Source organism: Oreochromis niloticus, linkage group LG19, assembly GCF_001858045.2.
Source record: "Oreochromis niloticus isolate F11D_XX linkage group LG19, O_niloticus_UMD_NMBU, whole genome shotgun sequence".
Classification (NCBI taxonomy): domain Eukaryota; kingdom Metazoa; phylum Chordata; class Actinopteri; order Cichliformes; family Cichlidae; genus Oreochromis; species Oreochromis niloticus.
In genome coordinates this window covers 17,449,727-17,472,930 of record NC_031983.2, presented here as the reverse complement: position 1 = coordinate 17,472,930, position 23,204 = coordinate 17,449,727, and the positions used below count along the sequence as shown (strand labels likewise).

General features: G+C 40.8%; 1 protein-coding gene and 1 long non-coding RNA gene across 2 annotated transcripts in view; both read left to right on the top strand.

The window, feature by feature from the left end:
* The first annotated feature begins 1,290 nt into the window (after positions 1-1,290).
* otomp (otolith matrix protein) lies at positions 1,291-9,068 on the top strand. The gene is made up of 9 exons (XM_005477210.4): positions 1,291-2,130; positions 2,309-2,445; positions 2,716-2,818; positions 3,018-3,203; positions 4,166-4,340; positions 4,947-5,014; positions 6,575-6,759; positions 7,077-7,248; positions 7,425-9,068. The coding sequence occupies exons 1-9, from the start codon at positions 2,040-2,042 to the stop codon at positions 7,433-7,435; spliced, it is 1,128 nt and encodes a 375-aa protein (XP_005477267.1). The 5' UTR covers positions 1,291-2,039; the 3' UTR covers positions 7,436-9,068.
* Positions 9,069-13,028: 3,960 nt separating this feature from the next.
* LOC112843068 (uncharacterized) overlaps positions 13,029-23,204 on the top strand; it is a 121,781-nt gene continuing 111,605 nt past the window's right edge. The window contains exon 1 of the long non-coding RNA XR_003215184.1: positions 13,029-13,198. This is a non-coding gene — a long non-coding RNA (uncharacterized LOC112843068). The remainder of the gene's footprint in view (positions 13,199-23,204) is intronic.

The following is a 23,204-nucleotide window of genomic DNA, read 5'->3' as shown; positions in this document are numbered from 1 at the left end:
GACTTCCATTAGGAGCGGTATTCAGACATTATACAATCTTTGTTTCCCAGTTAAGAAATTTGTGTAAAAACTGCTGATTATTTTATTTGATAAAAGTTGGTAAACTTCACATTACAACCAAAGACACTGTTATTTTCTGGGAAAAAGTTGGCAATGACTACATTTAGATTAGAGTTTGATTCTCTTTAATTATGAACCAGTTATCAAATGATTTGCTGCCTAATTATTCCGAGTGATACACTGCAATAAGGTCAGGTCTAACTTCTTGCTGTGACACACTTTTTATGCATGTCAGGGTTTTTGTTTCTGTACCTCTTTAAAACTGATGAAGAAATGCTTCTTAATTAAGATTCAGTAGTGATCCATCCAGGTGGGTCACATTTCTAAATCATTAGAGTTTATTTCAATTTTAAGACATCTGTCTCCTGCAACTCCTGCATATAGTACAGAGCAGGTCACATTCCTCCTGAATGTGCTGAGCAAGATATTGACCTCAACATTGCTATTGTTCTCAATTGCAATACAAATATCATTCCATCTCTAGTAATTATTTTGGCAATGCAGCTTTGACGTGGAAAGGCAAAAGCAGGACGAGGAGCAGCAAGAATCCCTCTTGGAACAGCAGAGACAACAAACATTAAATTAAGTATGAATGGAGCAGCTGGTGTGGAGGTGGGTTGCAAAACGACTTGCAGATTGCAGAGGTCCATCTAAACAGGTTCTCAGGCTTTATGCAGGCAGAAGCAACACAAATAACATGTCCTGTATAAGATTTGCCACAGGCATCGGCTGAGCCTTCAGCAGGTGTTAAGGTCACCTGATCTGCCAGGTTTCTGTTGGCTGAACTTAACTCAGTAGAGCTATTGCTACGCTCTATCATTAGCCTTACTGAGCATCTTTAATTGATCTGTCTTATATCTTTTGTCTAGGTTTTCATACTGTTTTCATCCTCCAAGGAATGACCCATTTACAGTGATGGTGGTCAATGTAAATAAATTAATAAAAAAGGAAAAATCGCACATGAACCAGCTGATGAAAGATGTTTCAGAAGCTCATCTAAACAGGTTCTTTTGGAAAAACCCTATTTGCTCTTACTAATTTCTCAAAACTCCACATTTAATCACCAGTATTATGTGAGTGCTAGACTTCAAAAGTCCTTCTGTGCTCCCTGTCCCTTCACTGAAGTGTGCAGAAGATCAGATCTCCCAACTTTCCTCTTCCTGAAAAGTTTCATGAAAACCAATAGGACTCTTCGTGCCCTGAGCTCTCATGCAGATCTATTATTACATAATACTGCACCTAAAATATGGACTCAATGATATATTAATTTCACTTTTCACCTCTGAAGACTCCTTCAATTATTGATTGGCACAGTAGATGTTAAGAAAAACGGCAGTGAGTTCGGGTGTGTGTGTGTATGTATGCATGTGCATGTGTTATTATGTGTGTGCAGAGCAGAGAGCGAAAAGGAGAATTGTATCAAGTATCCAATACGTTTTCCCTCCACAGGGTCTGTTGACCATGAACAATGGCCAGCGCTGTTTGTTCCTGCTTACCTGAGGCTTAGGTCTCCAGTGAGTCAGAGCAAGACCCAGCCAGTATCTATTCTCCAGGAACAGAGCTCCAGCACAGAGACACATTATCCACAGCTTTCTTTAATTAAAGACCCCCGGTCGACACTGTGCCAGGTGACCTGAACTGCTCTGAGTCTGCATGTTTCTACCACTATCCTCTCCACTAGGGATAAGTCTCAGTGGATAATTAGAGAGGGAAATGCTATACTGCTGTCATGAGATGGAGGAAGGATTATCTACCAGGACTTTCAACTTAAGAGGCGGGGAAAGAGGAATAATGTGATGGTTTCTTCTACAGTCAGCCTACCTATCTCCTTCTCTTACCTTTCACCCTCTCTCTGCCTAAGACCAAATAATAAGCGAGGGAAGGGGCACACAAGTGACTTTTCTTAATGTATTCCACCTGTTCCTCATCTCAGCCGTATTAGCGAGTTAGTCCCAAGCAGGTTTCCATCCAGAGCTGACATGGAGTATCCAGGGAGAAGACTGCTTTCAGCGTTCCTGCTTTTTCTGCCTCTTCTGTATGTCAGATGTCTCTCCAATCAAAAAACTACAGGTATCAATTTAATACTGTTGGAAAATCAGATTAATGCTTAACACATCAGTGATCAAATCTTGCTTGTTTGTATATTTAAAGGGACGCTTTAGTGGCAGAACTGCATGAGTTGTGGAATTTGAGGTCTAACTGTTTAAAGTTTGCACATATACAACTTGTCCCCACTGTGTTTGAAAAGTCTCCTGGTGTGTGCTGTCTGATGCTGAGGAGCAGAAGTGTCTGGATTTGGCCGGAAACGCTACAGCTCGAAATGTAAAAGGAACACTGCAGTGTGTCCGAGGCTTAAACACCAGGGACTGTATGGAAAAAATCAAGGTACACAAAGAACAACTGATGGGGAAAGTAGATTCTTATCAAAAACTGTCATACATTTCCTTTATTTAATTTAATTCATTTTTATATCAGCTCTGTCAGATCCATGGCAGTTGAAATTTTGTAGCAATTAAAAAAACAACAACAAAAAACGTGTTCTCTCTTAACATTAATATGAACTGTTATAATCTATCTAAAATGTGACTACAAAAGAAAATAACTAAAAAGTATCTATGAGACATGCATAAAACTATGAATGTATATTTTGCTCAGAATGGGACTGCAGATGCAGCCTCCATGTTTGGAGATGACATCTATGCTGCTGGTTTCTGCCATGGCCTGGAGCTTGCTGCAGGAGAGTCCTACAATGGTGTAGGTAAGTCACATGTTTAAGGTCTGCAGCAGGTGACACAGGAAGGCACTGAAGTCTCTTCAGCTTATGTCAAAATGCAGATACTGTACACACAAGCTACTTTCTTGCACTCACTACTTAATCCCAACTTGAAAATTGATTTGATCATATAACACCTAATCACCTTTATTTATTTATTTTTCATTTTTGGTCTCTTCTGTAGATGGTATCAGCTACTATGTGGTGGCAATGGCACGCCGCTCCTCCTCAGACCTGTCCCTGCTGGAGATGCATGAGCGCAGCTCTTGTCACCCCGGCATTCGTACCACAGTGGGGTGGACTGTTCCCATTGGCTACTTGGTCAACACATCCCAAATCAGTGTAGGAGAGCAGTGCAACTTCCCGAGAGGTGAGTGAGAGGGGACAGGGGTGATATAAGTGTAGGTGTGTTTCGGTGGAAGGTGTATGAAATGTTCAAAGCAAGGAGGGGAAATCGGGAAAGCAGTGAAGGGGAACAAAGAGGTGAAGAAATGAGGCAGACTGGAGATGCAAGGAGAGGAGACAGTCACACAACAGTGCTTCTTTCTGTAAATGTGAGGTGGATAAGGGGATAAAAAGAGGAACACAATAAAAAATCAGAAGGAAAGATAAACAGGAAAAATGCTGTCTCTTAAAGTTTATTATTATGGTGCTCTGGACACATGGTTTCCAACCATCAAGAATTTAGTGTAGTCTTTTTTTCTATAAAAATCCAGCATCCAAATCTTGTAGAGACTGGTCTTAAAATACATTTTTGGTTGAGCATAACTTGCATGTGAGGTCCCAAACAGTGAAGAGGCTCATACTTATTTAATTTTAAAGGTTGGAATCAGTAGGTGTAACCGGCCAGTTACACCTACATAAATTTAAACTGCACAAAAAAAGAAAAATCTGACTTTTAAAGTCTTGTGATATTGATAGCAAACTATACAATTCAACAGTGGGAAGCTGAAAAAGAAAGACAAGTGGACCTGAGTTATTTACTTTGACAGGGACCCTTTATGGTCATTTCCAGTACTATATTTTTTATTCTTGGACTCCCTTAACTCTTGGAATTGAGTAGTTGGGCATGACTCACAGTTCATCCTGTCTGAGATTTCTTCTGTGATCACAGTAGTGTGAGCTTAAGATGACCATAATAAGGATATCCCCTCTCAATTACATCATACTAACCCAACAATAGCAGAAGGAACTGAGTTTAGAGCGTTCTGAAGCCTTGTACAGTACATATGCTGCCCATGCAACAGTTTATAAACAGGACAAAAACCTTAAGCATGAAAGTGCAGAAGACTTTTCAAGTATTCTTTGGTGTCTGTGTCTTTTTATTGTCAGTGGTGGGGAACTTCTTCGGTTATAGCTGCGTGCCGGGTATTAAGGATCCCCAGCACGATCCCAGAGGCAACAATCCAAAGAACCTCTGCGAGGCCTGTATAGGAGACGAGAACGACAGACACATCTGCGCCAACAACCACAGAGAGCGGCATTACGGAGAATCGGGAGCTCTGAGGTACACTGACATTAGTAACATGGGAAATAATACAACAACAGCACCCAGAGGTGAAGTAGATGTTATGACTGCTGCCTTTGTGTCTGCCCTCAATTTATATCCATTCCAGCATGCTGCCTCCATAAAGAAAGTAATAGTGGAACTCTAGTGTATTCCTTATCTGAAGGTATGCAGTAGAGATAATAACAATACAGTGACAAATTACTGTATATATATATATATATATATTGAACAGATGGAACACACAACCAGATTAAAATAAGAGAACAGAAAAGAATAAATCTAACAGTTCCTGTGATTGTGTTGCATAATTTGTTTAAAAAAATCTTGTATGTATTAAAATATAAATATATAATACTGTTTGTGCTGTGCAGTACTGCCGTCTGTGTAGAACAGTCTTTGGCACAGTACTGAATGTACTTCAGAGGGGAACAAAAGAACTACAGGGGGTGATTTCTTAAAGTGCCACAGTAAGTGGCAGAGGGAGTTTACTTATGGTCTCCAGAGTCTGTTAACAGTAGCACACTGGCAACTGTGCTGACTTCATTCATATTTCAATCTATTTATAGACTGAATGTGTCTTGCTGTTTGTGTGTTTTCGTTCAGGTGCGTGGCTGAGAACCTCGGCGACGTGGCTTTTGTCAAACACACAACAGTCTTTGACAATTTGGATGGTCAGTGTGCAAAATACTGCTTATTTTAGAGACTATGATAGTCGTTGTTGTGTGATATAATCTTTATAATGTCTCAATTTGTGATTACATTGCTTGGAATTTGCAAAGGGTGCAACTCCCTGTCAAGACATAGGATGTCAGTGTTTCATAATGCATTTGTGCTTTTTACAGAATGTGGAATACAGTGATCGGATTGCACTGTAATTATGATGTCATATGATAATATATGGGGATGTGAGGTGGAGAGAAAAGTAAGCAATCTGAAAACAAGAGAAGATAAGAGTGAGAAAGAAAAAGAAACAGATATCACACACAAACGCACACACAGGACAGCCACGGAGTTGCAGACATTTTGTCCAGCAGTGAAGTGCCCTAATTCTCTGTTTGCTGCATCTGCTCCTCTGCTTTGGGCAACATCCAAAATTAATGGCGATCATTATCGCCGTCACGCTACACAGGCTCTGCTGGTATAGCCGAGAAGGAGCAGTTTGACGCCAGCTCCACAAAATGCTGTCGCTGCTTAACGAAGCATGCTTTATCATATGGTTCAGAAATGTCCAGAGTCAGAACGATTAACAGAGGTCAGGAAAACACAGAAGGTCTGGGCTGTTGTCTGGGAACGCTGTAGGCTTCAAGGTGGTTTACCCTTTTTTCACACAGTTGTTTGTTTTGTTAAACGGGGTTTTGCTTCCCTTTTTAAAATTCCCAGGGGACCGACCAAATCTGACAAAAACGGCATATAAAATATTCATCGTTAAGGTGGACATGGTAAATTAGTCATAAATCAGGATTGCACTGTTTGATAAATGTGTCACCATAAACAAATTAATGAATGCACAAAAGAAAAAAAAACTAAAGTAGTTCTTAGTTAATGTAAATAGCTTTTTCAGTGTATGAGGAATAATTACATACTAAACATTACAGCTTTCAAATGGTTTTAGATAAGGAGGTCAATGCATATGATGTTACTTTCATTAGACTTAACTCAGAGGGAGACCGTGTAATTATATGGACAACTATGTCTTGGTATACTTAATGTAAACTTTTTTTAAAAAATATTATTTTTGTGGCATTTTAGCCTTTATTGGACAGAGTAGACAGACAGAAAAGGGAGAGATGGAAAGACATGCAGCAAAGGGCTGCAGGTCAGACTCGAACTCAGGCCGCTACTTTCTTTCACATGGTCGCCTGCTCACCCACTGAGCTAAACTGGCAACCCACAACTTACTGTAATCTTATCATCATGATGAGGACCCAGGATATCTCTACAGCTGGCCAAGAAATACACTAGTTTCTCTAAACCACAGTAAAACCATGTTAAAGAAAGTGCATATTCATTACTGGCTTTTAGAGGCGTTGGCATGTGGGCTTTGCTCTCTGATAGTCAGAGATACTTAATCCCTTAATAGTTAGGCTAGCTGTTTCTAGTCTTAATGTAGCTGAGCTTTACATTTAACAGACAGATTGGTTTCATTTGTCTTATGTAACGCTGTGAAAGAAATCAAATGTGCATTTCCCAAAATCCCAATCTCCTGTTTATATATCTCCTCTCTTGCCCAGGTAAGAACCAAGAGTCCTGGGCCCTGGATCTGGAGGTGGAGGACCTGAAGCTGCTGTGTCCTGATGGAACTGATGCCGGTCTGGAGGAGTATGAACGATGCCACATTGCCGCAGTCCCTGCCAACGCTGTGGTGGTGCGTATGGAGGACAAGTGCCGTGTTTGGAAGTATCTGGAACGCTTACAGGTGGGTGTGGACATAAGCTGCATGTGCTTTGCTCGTGTGTGTGTGTGTGTGCATGTTTTTCCACAGAGCTGTGTGTGGATCTCTGGACCCTGTGTTATTTATCTGCACGTCTTAGTACGCAGGTATCTACTAAACTGTCACCCTTCCTCCGTACTCAGTGTGTGGGAGACTCCAGGATGATTGATACGTCCTGTGCTGATCCGCCCGGCCTGCACTTACACACAATCTGAAAGACACTCGTGTACACAGAACGCCAACGCACATCCATGCATGCCCTCATGCATTAAGCGCAGTCACACACTTCCTCTCTCCTGCAGAATGTGTTTGGCAATACCACCGAGGGCTTCAGCCTGTTCAGCTCAGCAGGCTATGGCCAATCCGATCTGCTGTTCAGTGATGCCACCCACCACCTGCAGAGAGTTCTGGGTAGCTACACCTCTTGGCTGGGCCCCACTTATACCACTGTGCTGCAAGCCTTCGAGTGTGAGGGTAAGAGTGATGACGTGTGCCTATTTGCCTGTGTGTAAAAATGTGTTTATGTGGAATTGCTGATGAAGAGTGGGTGGCTAAGTGGCTGGAGGAGTGTTTTTTGCTTTGTGTGTGTGTGTGTATCTGTGAGCGCATCCACTGCAGCTGTTCTCATTACTGCACTCTCCCACCACCAGGCTTCTGCTGATGGAAGAGGAGGAAGACATCCAGCACATCATCTTCCACCCCATCCCGCTTTCTCCATCCTCCCTCCCTGCCATCTGTGTCCCCCGTCTCACCATATTTTCTTCTTTTTGCTTCGCTTTATTAATGTTTTTTCCCCCTGCATTTCACCACCCAATCTTTAATATTATATCCTTGCCCTCCTCCAGACTTTTATGTCTTTTAATATGCTTGCTGGCAGGTTATGACAAGGTTAAAGAGTGGCTAGTTGGCTGTTAAAACATACAACACTAAAATTGAACATGTTTTTAAAGGACGCTGGGGGGGAAGTGTAGAAAAGAAAGGGATAGGACAAAAAAAAGTTAATGACTGTTGTGTTTGATTAACACATACCAAAAAAAAGTCCTCTTAACATTTGCTGCCCTGTATATTGGTTGGGAAACTGCAGCCTTCTTGGCTTGTTTCATTAGACTAAGCTTCGGTACCACCCTTCCACCTCACTCCCACAGGGTCTGTCTCTGGCACTGAACAACTGGGTGCTATTAACTTTTTGCTTAGAAGTCTCAGTTACTGTATGTGTGTGTGTGTGAGAGAGAGAGAGAGAGAAAGAGAGTATACACTTTTGTTTCCCACAGCCATTAATGCCCTAATTGGTGCTCTGGCATACTATACTGTTTGTGCGTGTGTGTGAGTGCATATGTGCGTGTGTGTGTATGTTTATGTGTGTTAGTGTTGATAGGATTCCTGCTTTCCCATGCCTTGTATAGCTTACTCCTTTGGATCACTGCTTTCTCACGTCCGGTATGGTGATCCAGGCTGTGCCAGCTCACAGTGTATTTTAACACCTTACGATTAGAAAAGGGGGAGGACTTAGAGTTGAGTTGCCTTCAATGACCCTTGAGGGAGTCTTAAAAAAATGATAATTTTCTCATCTGTGACAACATTTGCGTCACCCAGATTCCTCAAAATTTGCAGCCTCTCCCACACTCCTGTCTTTATACACATGTGGGTTTTTTTTCCTATAATATGTCATTTATACTTTAACATTACCACCAGTAGTGAGATGATGATAATGATAGGAGGTAAGAGTTACTAACAGCAGGATGTTTAATTAGTCAGTTTTGAATTTAATCTGATTAAAAACCGTCATGGGTATTACTAAAGAAATTGTCTGTGAAGAAATTGTAACTGCAATTGACAAAAAGAAAAACAAAACAGCATCTATAAGCATTTATAAGGCACTATAATTAAAGAGACACAACCAGTTTGACCTTACTTGACCTGCTGAATCGTGTACTGTAAATGTGGGCTTTTCACCTCATGTCCACCTCATGTTATTCCACATAGCGCATCACTGAGCTTGGCAATCAACTGATAAGCCGGATGAAGTTCTCCTCATCAAACTGTGGTCTTTAGACCTCGTCATCCATGAAGAATCCACAGCTGGTACAACAGATAATTTGCAGAAATTTGGTGGCAGATTTTTGTGTGTGTGCATTTCTGTTGTATTTCTTCTACTCTGGTTTGGTGCTGTTTGTTGCTACCTTTGTCCAACAGGCTTAAAAGAGGCTTGATGTAAATACTCATCTCTTCGTGAATGTGTAGTGCTGCAAACCTTCCTTATTTTCAACCAATTAAACGAATGATGATAAAGAGAATAATCCTCTCTTCTTTTCATGCTGGCTTCTAATTATCCCGAAACAGCTATATATCTGTGTGGAAATGAATTAGATTTGATATCATCTCTTTTCTCTGGCTGCCTCTTGCACACACATTTACTCAAAAATAGTCACTTTGCTCCCTCTCAGTCATTTGGAAAGGGACGCAAGAGGATGAAAAGAAGCAGAAAAGCACAAAAGCTCAGGTGTTCACTCGGTTAGCGAGAAGCACCTCCCAGGTGGACAGGTGAATCAGAGACACACTATCTTCATAGGTGGTCCACATGTGCAAACAGAGCTCCACTCAGGGTAGGCTAAATGCGCCTGCTGGCAAAGCTACCTGATTTACAACGCCAGGGGCTTAGAGAAAGCCCATGTTTTTGATGGAGCAGTATCATTTAGAAGTGAGCAGATACTGTAGATTGAACTGCATTGCAGCAGAGTGCTGCAATCATTCTCAATCCTCAGCTCTCTTGCTGCCCATTTTGCTGCGATGCACAAATAAAAACAACTAATTCAATTCAGTCCTCTGAAACTTGAGTGTGAGTATGAAAGAGAAGGGAGCGTGTCAGTGCAAGTGTTGGAAAATGATAATTAGTCATTTAGAAATGGAGGTTTTTGCACTTATACCAAAGCATACTATAGCTGTTTGCATCTATATTTGTGCACTGGTGTGTCTGCATTGCTTTGCCAACATAAGAGAAACTTTTGCTGGATTTATTGTCTTGCTTTGGCTTTGTGTATGTCTTTGATTACAAAGAGAGGGATTATGGGAATTCTACCTACACAGAGGCTTTGTGCACATCTAGAAAGGCCATTACACCTCCAATAATATTATTGGACTATCTAACAAGAAGCCTTATGTATAATCAGAGGTCCAGATAGCAGGAGATCTTAAGCATTTAGATGTTATTTTATGCAGTAGTCCAAAAAGGTCAACAGCGGTTATGCATGGGCTGAGTGATGATTGTGTATAAAAAGATGCTTGACCAGGAAAAGGAGCAAAGAACGAAACAAAAGTTCACAAAAGAACACATAGCGAGCACAAACACTGGCTCCAGTGTTCAGATGTCATTGTTTTTAACACTTTACTGCAAAGTCAGGTATTATGTAGTTTGTCTGTTATGACTGGATTGAGGGTTTGCAGACAGATTAACACTTACTATGTGGCATTCACGTGTCCAACACTTTGAATCTGTGATAATTGATCTTGATAATAAAGTATCAAGAAAACAAGGCACCAGACACACATGCTTACAGGCCAATCCATAACCATCTGGCAATGACCAGCTGAGGTATTCCGCAGTTGGCAAGCGATTGCTGAAAGTTGACAGCGGTCACCAGAAAATCAGTTGCTAAAGCCCCAGTCATACTGGCCTACAGACCAATATGTGACACCCTGGCAACCACGAGTCACAAGTAGAAAATGTGTATTCCCTGACAGCCTGGCAAAAAACTCCTTGATTTGATTGCTAGCAGACTGTATGCGATCACCTGTAGTTTGCATGGAACATGAAGACTTGTCAACAAGCACTCACAAGCTACTTCAGAGAATTACTGAAACTGGGAAATGTGCAGCAGAAACTCAGAAAGTCAGAGAAGACCCACCAAACCCCAAATTCATGATCCAAGATAGCAGAAGTGCACACAAACAGTAGTAAAACTGTAAAGTTTTTAATGTGTGCGCACTGCTGTGTATTTCTAAGTCGCTAAATAAGGGATATGCAGCACACTGACAAGCTCCTATCCATGAACATGCTGCAGAGGCAAAATGAGTAATATACATTACTCAATACACATTTATCATAGGAAAAATCCTGGCTATTGCATTAACATTGTGAAGAAGCTAGATAAAATGAAAGCTTAATAAATTTCATTTCGGTTACTATACATTCATCAAACTACTGTGTTTACACTGCAAAGTACTAGCAAAGTTGTGGTCTGTCGCTGCAAGTGGTAAGATTTCTGTGAAGGTGTAGGTCAGGCCACAGGCTGTAGCTGTAACACAACTATAAATAAGCCTGAACACTTTGGAGCCATTTATAAGAAGCACTTCAGTCGCTAATGTTATTTTGCTAGCCTTAGCTAGCAATACTCGCAGTTTAAACTTTTAACGTAAATGAAACCTCTGGATGTTTTTCCTATTGTTTTTAATACAATAATGTCTACAACAGTTGTGTTTTGTGTCATCTTGCGTGTTTGTGGGTGTCTTCATCTGCGCTGACACGGGTGATGGCGCGAATGGTTTGACCGGAGGTTGCCAGGCGAGAGCGCCAAAGATGAAGGGGATGACAGTGATGGAGGGGGAGAGGGGAGAGGAGTGACAGGTAATCCATCAGAGGCGTTACTGTCATTATTCAATTACCACCCATCCTTAGCACTCTTGATAACCCTAAAACACACACACAGGCTACAAGTGTGTGCAAGCAGTTGGAAGCTGCAATGGGTTAGCAGATCCTCTTACACACAGTGGGTTTGTGCTGTGTGGGTGGTGAGGTGAGTCGGGACACAGAACTTGGCACTAGTTCTTTATATGCTTTTAGTGCAGTAGACCCTTAAATCTCCACCTCTTCCTCTCTAATGTCCTCCGTTCCCTTCTCACATCTCTCATCGCTCACGTTTTTCTCCCCTCACCTCTCTTTATCGACCTCACCCTCAACCTAACCCTCTTGCTCCTCACTTCTCCCTCTCCATTCCATAGTTCCCACCATACCCCCCGCCTCCTCCTCCTCTTCCGCCTATCTCTCTCCTCTGTTCCGTCTCCTGAGCCCGGAGCCGATAAGGAACACGGAGTATGATTAGACGCCAGTGACACCAGGCTTATCGTTCTGCTTCCACAATGCTCCCCAGATCACTTGCCCAATAACAGCCAAGCATGGCAAGCACATACACACATGCACACACACACAGTTTGTTCCATGTTGCATCCATAATACGGCCCAAAACGGGTGAAAAATGACCACAAGCAGCAGATTGTTTAAATGTAAAGTGGTGGGGAGGAGGACGTTTATGCACCGTATTTTGCATAAGTGTAAGGAGTGTGACAGAAGATGCACGCTCAGGGTTTTAAATATAAAACACTAGATGGCACTGTCCACTCAGCAGTGCTCAGTCCATTCATCATTGCTTTTTCCAATAAAACCATTAAAATGCCAGAGGGCATACACATTACTGACGCTCCTCAGGGTGTTTCAGCATCCTCTCTTTTCCAGTTTTCCTCTCACTTTCCTCTCACCTCTCCTCTTCTCATTTCATTTTCTCCCTTCTTTCACATTTACACTTCTCTTTTTTTGCTCTCTTCTGTCCTTGTGTCTACCTTTCTGCTCGCCCTTTTCTTCCCTGTGTCCAATCCCTTTCTCTTTTCTCCTCTCTGATGTTCTACTCATCAGTTTTTGTTTTCGTGTCCTCTATTTCTTGCCATTTTTCCTCTCTCCCCTTCTTCTTTCTGTCATCTTTTTTCACTTTCTCCCTTTGTTTTCATTTTTTTTTTACCCTTTTCTTTAATTGTTTCACCTCCTTCCTGTTCCCTTTTTCTTCTTCTCCTCCTCTTCTTTCATATGTTCTTCTTTTCTGGCACTTCCTGTTCTCTGCCCTTTTTTCTCTTCTTCTCCACTCACACACTTTTTCACTCTCCTCTCTCTTCCATGGGGCAGTAGCTCTGTAATGTTGTTAGGACATGCTCTCATTAATAACCTACACTTTGAGAGTCTTTGCTAGTGGAGCGTGAATCTCCCGTTCGTTTGGGGACGAATAGAGGGTGTTTCACTGTGTGTGCGTGTGTGTGTGCGTGTGAGCATAAAAGAGAGAGAAGACAGACAGCGAGAGAAAAGCCAATGGGGGAGTGTAATGCACAAAAAGCATGTTGTTTCCTCACATTGTTTAATGGTGCTCGATCAGCTTGCAGTCTGCTGGTCCAGTATGTTTTATGTGTGTGTGTGCGTACTGTAGGTGGGCGTGTGGAACCGTGCCAGACGTCCTTGAGTCTGACCCTGTTAAGGAACCTTGCCTTTGGGCATCCCATGGCTCAGTGCTCATTACTGCCATAGTCACACGCATGCACGTACACCTTTTCGAGCTCAACCACATGCCAAGTGATCGACTCTGGAGCCAACACCCACCTCCAATTACAGGTAAATTTACAGGTCTGTTCTTCAAGGTGTGTGTGTTTGTGCGTGCGCACTACAGTATATTCACTACCTTATAAATTCTAGGTAAAAGACTAATTTGTGACCAGCCCTTTCTCAAACCTCATTATGAAAAGTGTTTTTTAAGTGTCACCGTTAAGCGTGAAAGTTAAGGTAATGGCGGCACTCAGGCAATTAGCGGTGACAGGAGAAGTTAAAGGAAGTTAGAGAGTGAGTTTGAGTCAAACACAAGTATAACAAGGATGTGTGAAGGTGTGTTTGCGTGCCGTACATGCAAGTGTGTGTTAGATTTATGTTCCGCATGCCTGTTCCTGTTCCTGCGCTCCATAACGAGCCGACAGGTGTACAAGCCAGCAGGCTGGACACTGACTGATGCAGCGCTAATGCTCACAAACTCCTCCCTCCCGCCCCTCACCACCTCTCCCACCGCACACACACACACGAGTAACTTACTGTACAATAGGTGTTGTCTTACCTCAGCAGTACACTGAGCTTTGGCAGAGAGGCAAAAACAGAGAGGAGCAGGCGGGGGATGAGAGAAAGGGTGATTAAATAGTCTAGTTAGTCCACATAGTGGTTGAGAACATTAAGAGCTTGGCCATTCATCAGTATAACACACACACAAAACACTACGTATACACGCACCCACTCATATTGATTGTACAAGTTAAAAATGTCTCTGCTTGGTGAGCCAGTGAATTCTCATAGGAAAACAGCACTCAGACACAGAGGCACACAGACAAAATCCCCCCCAAAACTCCCATATGCACATCCGCACACACACCCTTACTTCCTGTCTCTCTAAAACAGATTAATTTTCCATCACTTACCCCTCCTGTCATAAGTGTGAGCACCGACTCATTAAAACTCTCGAAACTCCCTCCCACACCTCCCCACCAGTCTCTCTCTCATAAATGGACAGGGCTCCTTTACTGCTATGGAGGTGGGGATATAGAGCGAGAAAGAGAAATACACAGACACACACACACATACAATGAGAGTCTGGGAGGATGAGGAGAAAAAGCAGGTGGGATGTCAGACAAGAGAAGATGAGGAAAGAGAAGAAGGGGGAAAAAAACAGGTGGATTGTCTGAGAATAAGCAGGCAAAATGAGGAAGGAGGAGGGAGGATTTCTACAAATAGGATGAAGAATGAGCAGACGGGGGAAAGGACAAACAGTCCGGAAAAGGGAGGATAAGCTGTTGGGATGTTAAATAAGAAGGACACAGAAATAGAAGGACTGAAGAGGAGGAATTAGGAGGGTTAACGAGGAAAGCAAAAAATTAAGGACAAAATAGGGAGAAAAACTGTGTGGCATCTCTGCTAAAAGGCTGGGATAAGAATGAGAAGAATGTGGAGGAAAAAGGAGGAGCATTCGCAAAGAAAGCTCAAGATGGTGAATATGGAGAAGAAGAGATAAAGAAATGATGTGAAGCAAACAAAATGAAGCATTTACTTGGTGATTAGTAAACGGGATGAAAGGTAAAGGAGAAGAGGCAAGGACATCATGAGAGAGAGGGAGCAGAGAGGGAGCAGCAGAGCAGCAATTTCTCCTCCTGCTCTCCCAAATATGAAGTCCCTTGTTATCACTGTTAAGTTTTAATCTTCAGCCTAACAGTCGTTTTCATTATCAGGATAATGCCAGTTATTACCTCTTCATTGCCAGGAATATTATGATGGATGTTTTCCAATCAGCCCCAGCATTAATACGATCAGCGCAGACATTAGCACAATCAGTCAGCACGCTGCTGATAATAACTCATGATTGTTGTGATTTAGTCCCAATGCCACGACAGCTGGAGCTGCGTTTAAGCACCATTAATTACAGAGAGATGGGGTGAGTGAAGGAAATAGAAAGGAAGGAAAAAGGGGTGGAAAAGGATGTAACAGAAGATGCAAGGAGCAAGGAAGGAAGGAAGGAAAAAAATGAGAGTGAGTGCAAAACAAAGACAACAGCAGGCAGAAAACATATTTTCCCTGCATTCACAAGCATGTTTGGATTCACCACGTAAAGTGTTTGTTGCTTTAAAGTGATTCATTCAGGTGACAATAATGAGCACCAAACTCAGGCGGTACCAAACAACTGCAATGAGATGAGATGCAGGTGTAGGTTGTTGTCCACGAGGAAGAGCACCTCTTTGTTTCGGGTGAGAAAAATCATCAAATTTGACTGTTGAACCGTGCCCGTGTGCTTGTGTGCAGCTCCACTTCTGACTGATATGAGGACTCCTGTGTCTTCTGCTGGTCTACTACTTTGTAATTTTTCCTCTTCATCTCGGAACCTTTATAAAGTAGATTCCCAAAGCCCCGGGTTGAGTGTGCGTTTTAAAAGTTGAAACCTTTAGACTTTGAGCAGAACAAAATCATCACATTGGTTAATACAACCTATTAGAAATCCTCAACCTTGTGCTACTTTTGTAGACAGTGGCGCCAAACTGTGAGAAATTTCCCTTTTGTATAGCACAAAACTACTGGCAGCTAAACTTCCCACCATTAAACTATTACTTACATCGTGTAATTGATTGTACATTGTATATTTACCTTCTCTATGGTTTAGTGCTTAATAGATTATAAAGATTGGAATATAATACCATCAGCTGATCACCATGATACCATTTCTTTAGCATTACTAAAGCAGTCTTCAACTCAGAAATGTGTACAAAATTATATTAAAACATTTTAGCAACTACACTAATAATAAAGATTGCCCAGAAGTGAATAACTGCAAATTCTTGATGCTCCCACCCTCAACTGGTCATGGAAAATAGCTGCTTCTCCCTGAGCCTGGTTCTGCCAGAGGTTTCTTCCTGTAAAAAACCGAGTTTTTCTTTCCTACTGTCGCCAAATGCTTGCTCATAGGGGGTGGTGTGATCGTCTGGGATTTCTCTGTATTATTGTAGGGTCTGTACCTTAACTGTTATTGTGTATATAGTGCATGTGTGTGTATATATACGTATATATATCTGTAGAAACTGAATTGAACTGAATTAGGAGTCTTGGTCATGGTGACCCATCGCTAACTAAATCTTAAAACTTATCTCCACTACTTGAATGTTGGAAACCACACACACAACATAACTGAGCTAACTAATCCCAGCACTCCCATATGAACATGTACATTATACATTATACAGCATTATAGACATTTTTGCTCCCATTTTAGTCTGTTGGTCATTATAGCAGCTGACTAAAAAAAAATGTTGTGAAAATGATTGTCTTCAGTGGTTCAGGCGTCAAGATCTGACCTTCATAAGTCATCAGATTGGAGATTGGGCCAATTTAAGAACCGACCTCTCACTGGTAGCAAGTACCCTTCTGAAACACCCACTGGTCCTCACCTGTTATTAAAAGAAGTCATTCCTCTCACCTGTACTCACCTGCCTGCCCACTCTCCATTGCTCTTGGACTTTCCATACTCTTTAACAGTTTTCCTTCCCAAGAAAACCTCAAGCTCTCCTGTAGTGTAATCCTGTCACGTTCCTGAAAAATGTCATTCATTCATTCAATTTCCAAGCAAAACAAACAGTATTTTTCAAAAACAAGGAAACAAGGGTGTAGGCAGAAGCAACAACTTACACGCGCCTACCTCTCATAAATAATACAATGTTTAGCTAAACACGAACTGAGGCTGCAGAAGACATTATTTCATTATTTCATAATTACAATAATTTCAAAGAAATCAAACATATTTATTAATTTATGTTTCTTTGACAAAAGTGCCATGTAACTTCAATACATCACTGGCATTCATTTACTTCAGTCACAGAAAAAGTGAATTTTATTTAGTTTTTTCTTTAACATTAGTTCGTATCTCAGGTTTTTGAAAAAGAAATATTCCTCTTAATTCATAATTGGTTGTTCTCAGCTGGAACAAATCCTGGACACCTGGAGATAACTGGTGGTTTTTTATTTTGTACATAATCTGCATAATGTTGAAACCTCTTAATTCATGAATTTTTAATGTATTCAACAGAATGAACAGTGGGGCAGTGCAATTGCAATCATTTGCTCTGCACACTATTCATATTACTTCCTTTTGTGATAGAAATATATATGAGTTGGTGATATGCATTTGTATGTATTTTCCTATCCTTCCACCTCCATCAGTCAAATATGAAGCTATGAGGGAGCAGTACAGGATATAGAGAGAATCTGGGTTTACAAGTTCTTTGGCTTTGTGTAGTAATGCAATTGTCTTAGAAATTTTTGTTGTGTTGTTTAATGTGAGGTTTCCAACTGGATTTACGATTAAGAATAAGCCGAAGCAATACATCTGTGCTTTTACAGCTACACTATGCCTCTAGAGTTTTTCAAAATCACCCACAGACATTCAGGTGGATTTGTGGCTGTGAAGACTACTGCATGTGATTGTAATTTGCAAAATCTAATTTGCAAAATCATTAAACTAAACTCTTTTCTTTTCTTTTTCTTGTTTATTTGTTGGAGACCATGTACAACAAACAGTAGGCTCTAAGAAAAAAAGAGATGCATTGCTCCTGATTTGGCTCTAGCTAATTTCCATCTGCATTGCAGATCTGGGCAAGACAAACCGCAAATAGAAATACATAAAACCCACACTGTCAATAAAAAATACACTAATATAGTTGACAGTTAAATTTAATAGGCCAAACATCCCAGTTAAACTCACCTTTGCACATAAATATCAAATACATCTAAATAATATGTCAAAACTTTGAAATATAAACAAACCTGAAGAATTCATACCTGTATGAATCTATCAACATGTATCATATCTTAAGTGATTTAAGTAAGTTTTCTATTTATGATTTATTACAACTACATTAGATAGTCACGATTTAAATGCACTTGCGCAGTCATTGATTTGTGTAGCATAACTACAAAAATCAGTGACATATTGCTGTGCATATTCAGCTGTTTCTTCATGTGAACTTGACTGGTATGAACACCTGAAAATGTCAATTATAACAACTTTACTTCACTAAAACTTTATTTTGACCCTTCTGCATCGCTTAAATCTCCAAACCTGCAGCATGGCAGATTAGCAAAGCAGGTCAATAAAGCTCTACTCTTTGTCACTCCTGTTTACAAGCCCTGTTTCACTTGTAATTGGGCAGTGTGAACATAAAGGGACCAATTAAAAAAATGCAACAAAGCAAACTTTTTTAGACTATGCCTTAAAAAAGTGAACCTTTGCCCTCTGATAACCGCTGCTAAAGTGGGCTTTATTTTTGTGCCAGGCCAATCTATCAGCAGAAAGTTGTGTTTGCGAGAACAAGAAAGTAGCTCAGCAGGAACAGAGCCCAACAGAAGCACACCCCCAAAAAGCGTTTGCTCTCCCCTATAGCATTACAGCGCCCCGTGGTGGGTTTCCACGCTAAACAAGCTCCAATCGAACTTATGTGCTGCAACGTGGGAACTGGTTGCATGTGAGAAATGGAGCAGAATGAACAACAGGGTAGATCCTATCTCACACAACTGCCATTAATATTATATTAGACCACATCACCAAAGGACCAGATCAGTGTTGCTCACGCTCACGCTCGCCAACGTCTATCGCAGGGTAAGTGGAGCACTCCTTATGAATATTACACACCTCTCTGTGTTAAAAGCTTTCTATCTGCGTGACATCGCTGGCAAGCTGCTCCACAGCTGTCAAACCGGTGTTGGGGAGTGAGAGAGAAGGTGTGGAGGAACAGAGTGTAAGCGTGAATGAGTACGTACGGCCTGTGTGTATGTGTGTGTGTGTTTGTACAACATGATGGAGTGGCTGGTTTCTGGATGCATTTTGTCAACATCACACAGCTGTGAGGGACTGTTTGTATGTGCATGTGTGTGTGTGTGTGTGCATGTGCGTGTATAAAAGAAAAGCAGAAGGGATCTTAACATGTTTATGAATATCTTAAATACCTTCCATTAAAAAAACATGTGTGATTATTAAGTCATTGCTTTGTCCCATATAGTTGACTGCAGTTGTATGTTGGGTGATAATGGGGGATGTGCATTTCTCTGCCCTGTCTCCCAGAAAAAAATATGTTTACATACTAAAAATGTTTTCTCCTAATTGCATTTTGAAACTAATTTTCAACTCAGAGTTGATTGTGTTTCCAGGCAACATTTTGTGTGAAAGCAAGTCATGGGAGATGGTTGGGGTGAATGGTTGGCATGGAAAGCAAAGCACCTACAGGAATAGTTCAGGGTTTTGGCAGCTATGCTTTTTTGCCTCCTTGCTGAGAGTTATAATGAAACTGAAGCTACCACCAGCAGCCAGCTCACTGGATTAGTACAACGACCGGAAGCAGGAAAACGAGCTAGCCTGTCTCCAAAGCAAACTAAACCCACCTTTACCTCTTAAGGTCACTAGTTAATGCATTAACATGTTCAAGCCGTAAGAAAACCAGTGAAGGAAGTAAAGGCTCTTAGCCAAGTCATAGCTGAGCCCATAATAAGCCATAAAACTGGGAGATGTCTTTTTTAACAATTCAGTTTTTGTACAATTAAGCAAAAGTGACACAGCATGCACAAGCTATACAGACATGTGGGAGTTTTTGTTAGAGCTGCAATTCCAAAAACATCAGGACACTATGTAAAAAAAAAAAAAAAAAAAAAATATATATATATATATATATATATATATATATATATATACAGACACACGTATACCCTGCTCAGTTCATTTTTAAATCGACAGTAGCGGCCCGTCTCAAAAAAGTTGGGATCACAAGGCTGGAAAACTAAGTGGTACTAAAAAGAAACAGCTGGAGGAACATTTTGCAACTAATGAGGTTAACTGGGAACAGATCAGTAATATGGCTGGGTATAAAAAGAACATCTTCAGGAGACAACTCTGCAGGAGACAAAGGCCAGGAAGGCATCTGGTCCAGATGGTGTGTCACCCTCCTACCTCAAATTCTGCACTGATCACCTGGCACCCCATCTTCACGCTGATCTTCTACAGATATCTGGAGGTGTGTGTAGACTCCTCCTGTTTCAAAAATGCCACAATCATACCAGTCTCCAAGAAACACTCTGTCACCATGTTAAATGACTACAGACCTGTCTCACTGATATTTGTGGTGTTGACGTACCTGCAGGACATCCCAGCCCCACTACTAGACCCCCTACACTTGCTTACTTGTCTATCGGTATAAATATACATACACTACAACACCTTGGCTGCCCCACGACATATGCGTGGTCCTGTTTGTGGACTTGAGTTTGGCATTGAACACCATAATTCCCGAAGTTTTCCACCTCAAACTCACTAAACTCCCTATGCTATTATCCATCCTTTGAGTGAATCACAAACTTTCCCATTGTTTTAGCCATCAGTTTCCAAAGTTTTACTGTTTTTTTTTTTTATATACATACAATTTATAAGTACATATTACATTATTTTGCCACTTACAGGAACAGGTTACTCCTCTATGGTCCAAAAACAACTATAGTTGTACAGTGTTGAGCATTTCAAGCGAATATCCTTTTATTACCTTGGGAGCGCTATGTTGCATACAACCACCTTTGGAATTTCAATGAATTTAATGCATTTACCCCAGCATGAATACAACATAAACAGCTTATCCATTTCAGGGGAGCCTATATATATTTGGCAAATGACGGATTCGATCCTGGACAGGATAACACACATATTCATACCCATAGCATTAGAATATAAGAGTAACCAGTTAAGCTAAATTAACCTGATAAGCATGTCTCGGGACAGGTTTTTGTCTTTTTGTTTTTTTTCCCCCAAGAAGCAACTGTACTGACCTTAACACTGTAAAGTAAATTGACACTGAACCCCAAGCTGAACCGGTGTCCAGTCTCTTAATCTTCTGTAATAACAAATAAGTGGGTTGTTCCATCCACTCAGTTTAACATCTCTCTGTGTTCTACCTTCACTTTTCTCTGTCACCAAGCACTCCAAGCTCTTTAAACCACATTAACCCATTCACACAAACATACATTATTTACTACCGTGCATCACAGATGCATCAGAGGTTTTTTAGAGTTCAGCATCTGCCCAAGCATACTTCAACATATGGACCAGAGGAAGCACCAACCTTCTGATTAGCATATGAGCCATTCTGAAAGCTGAGAAATTGGTGAGAGAGTCCAGGAGGTGTGGCTTATACGACTAATAAGCACCTATGTCTATCTATGTGGTCTATGGGAAGTCTTGGGTTGGCGTACAAACACACACAAACACACACACAAAAGCAGCCTTGGATATAGTCCCACCCAGTTATAACATTTTACCCTTAACATCAGCTTTTCATTAATGAGGTCTTGATCATAGTCCTCACAGGTGACTATTCATCCAAATATTCATCCACACACACACACACACACACACTGCTCCTCACCTCTCCTTGGCACCTCTCCTCTGAGGCCTCTCTAAAGGCAGCTGGCTGTGGGAGCAGGTCTCTGCTCTATTAAAATCAGACCTCATCTCATCTGCCATCTATTCCACTGTAAATACACTCTCCATGTTCACACTGTGCTCTGCTCTCCTTGAGTGCTTCGACCCTCTGTCCTCTTTGCACTGGCAGCAAAGCATACATTAGATTCTTTAAGGCTGAGTGTCCTTGGACCATTATAAAGTGCCTTTTTAGTGCCTCCTGTGCGTATATCCAATGACTTAGGCCACTGAATGAAAATGTGGATATAAAAGACTTTTGGCTCTTTATTAACCCAAGGGTACTCTTTACAGGAACCAAAAGAAAAAAAAAATCTAATTTAGTGTTGAATTGACTCTCACAATAAAATAGGGGCTAAATTTAATTGCAAAATTAAAAGACACAAAAACAAATGCCAGAATAATATTTTCCACCTTCAACAGACAGCTTATTTGTCTTTTCGTAGATCCTTAAACTCCATTAGCCTTTTTAGAGTTAATAAAATCATATTTCATTACAAGATTATACACGAGGAAGCCATCTCCACAATAATGCCTGCAACAGTGTTAAATCATACCATGTTACACCACATAAATCCATTTAGCACAATGTAAACCAACAAAAGGATGTGTCATTTTTATTGTGGAGGGCTATATAATTAAAGTTCAATTGTGCCCACTGCATAAAGGGAATTTTATGGCAGAGCAGCGTGAGCAGTTCTCAAGAAAATTGCAACCCACATTCTGACCATTCTGCAAAACCACATTTTAAACAGGCACACTTGTTGCCTGCGTGTGATGTGTTTCAGGGACTTCTGTGAATCAGTTCCCTGGACTAGTAAATGAATTGAGAATAAATGTTCAACACATCTGATTTAGTAAAAACGTGAAGTGAGCAATGCTTTCATCACAGCATGTGCTCTCAAAGTGTTGTATGCATGCATTCTTGCAAAAATATGATAAAAATACATCAACATATAACACATAATAAGTTGATCATGTTATATTTTGTCCACTGAGAACTCTAAAGTAGACACAGGCTGGATGGAAACTTACTTGGGTACTACAAAGGATGAAAAATAAAGGATGTTAAAAACAAATGAAGTGTAAAGAAAAGAGCCAAGGACACACAAGGATTCATTCACAAATATGAACAAAACATCTATAAACTCTTAACTTGAACCCAAGAAATCATGGAATTAAAAGCATCACATAAACGCTGAGAAGTGGCTCATTTCAGAAAATTATAATTAAGAAAATAAAATACTCAGAGACCATTTACCTCCATTAAATTCTGCATCTGGGTCTGGGTCAGGCTCATTGGTCATGCATGAGAAAGAAAATAATTTGCATTTTGTACCTGTTCTTTCGCATAACTGCCAGAATTAAAAACAGATGAAGGATTTAAGAACTATTTATGGATGGATCTATTTATTATAGGCTTAAAATGAGACAGATTTAGGAACATGTATCCTAAAAATACTGAATTATTTTAACAAAATAATTATTTTTTATGTACATATTTCTGTCTTATTCTGAGGCAATAGTACTAACGACTGTCATCTTGAAATAAACAATGAAATAGACGCACAGCTACTTTGACAACTAGATCTG